This window comes from Penaeus monodon, chromosome 5, assembly GCF_015228065.2.
Source record: "Penaeus monodon isolate SGIC_2016 chromosome 5, NSTDA_Pmon_1, whole genome shotgun sequence".
NCBI lineage: Eukaryota > Metazoa > Arthropoda > Malacostraca > Decapoda > Penaeidae > Penaeus > Penaeus monodon.
The window spans coordinates 22386839-22388281 of record NC_051390.1 but is presented as its reverse complement, the minus strand read 5'-3'; the positions used below and the strand labels follow the sequence as shown (position 1 = coordinate 22388281).

The following is a 1443-nucleotide window of genomic DNA, read 5'->3' as shown; positions in this document are numbered from 1 at the left end:
GTTAGCGCTACTGTTGAGGCCAGTAACAAGGGAATCTTCATGGTCATTGATCTAGAAAAGAAAGAAAAAAATCTGTTGAGGTATTTCTTTGAGATTTTTAAACTGGGATAAAAAAGGGGTTGTGCGTGTCCTTCAAGAATATTCAGTGTGGAAATTACTGTCGAGAGCCTTAGATAAATAATTTCTTCATTATCCTTTTTTTTCTCGGTAGCATGTTGAGGTCTGCAATGTGTGCAACGTGATTTACAATGCTAGTTGTGTTGTTCATCGAAAAAAAGTTCCCATGAAGTTCTGGGATTAATTCTAAAATAAATATTTATTATCTGATGAAAATGCACACTGAGATCATTGTTTTCTTACACACACCACACACACACACACACACACACACACACACACACACACAACCACACACACACCACACACATACGTTGAGTGCAGCGCAGCGTATCAGTGCAGTCACAGCCCCTCTATCCTGCTATTATATATAAAGCACTTAGATGATATGTTTGTTCGCCGAATTTCTCTGCAAGGGGTGTCCTATAAGCAGTTAAGTTTATTCTTTGTTCTAACTCCATCTCGGGCTTCTAGGGCGAGTTCACGAAGCCTATTGCAATCTCCTGTAAACTGCAAGTTGCTCCTTGTAAAGCTTTCTTGCCTACCTCGTTTGTGTAGAACCAAAACAGCTCGAGAAAAAGACTTGGTTCCAAGACCATTTTGTTGAGGCCGGACCTGTAGGTTTCAAGAAACCCAGTTTGTTTTCAACATCGAGAAAAAAGAAAGAGAGAGGAGAGAGAGAGAGAGAGAGAGAGAGAGAGAGAGAGAGAGAGAGAGAGAGAGAGGGAGGGAGGGAGCAAAGTTAGGGACAAACATTATTTTATCGACAACGTTCTTTTAGACCATTTTTTTTTACCGATATCGGATTTTTGATAATGTGAAAAAGCGAAATTACACTATTAAATAAAAACAAACCGAAATGTTCATTTCTCACATTCCCCACTTTTTAATCAACAGGGACTGAAAACTAAGTTAAACAATAATTACATTTGCTTCATCGTTATGTAACATTTCCCCCAATTTCGGCTAAGGCTTAAACTGAATATAATTGTTCATAATTCTTTGTTTTTATAAGGTAAACTTAAAGCCAAAATCTTGATTGGATGACAATGAGCAATTCATTTAACCTACTGTTTATCTTAATGAATACATTCAACATCAACTTTGTTTACATTTACATCTAATTTAATCAAACCTGCTATAGTAAAATGTCAATGCTACGTCGCACAAAGGAAGGATGGGGTAGCAAGTAAGATTTTTGTTTTGCATTCCGTCTTCAATCATAGAAATCAAATAATTCAAATGTTTTGAGAACTATATAAAATCCGTTTTATAATTTTCTATTCAGTGCATTTTTTTCAATCGAAACTATTTACGTTTGTTGGA

General features: G+C 36.2%; 1 protein-coding gene across 1 annotated transcript in view; it reads left to right on the top strand.

Annotated features, from left to right (window-relative positions):
- The first annotated feature begins 212 nt into the window (after positions 1-212).
- Positions 213-1443, top strand: part of LOC119573484 — a 15911-nt gene continuing 14680 nt past the window's right edge. Inside the window, exons 1-2 of the mRNA XM_037920701.1 lie at positions 213-220; positions 650-734. Coding sequence (XP_037776629.1) covers positions 213-220; positions 650-734 — 93 coding nt within the window. The remainder of the gene's footprint in view (positions 221-649; positions 735-1443) is intronic.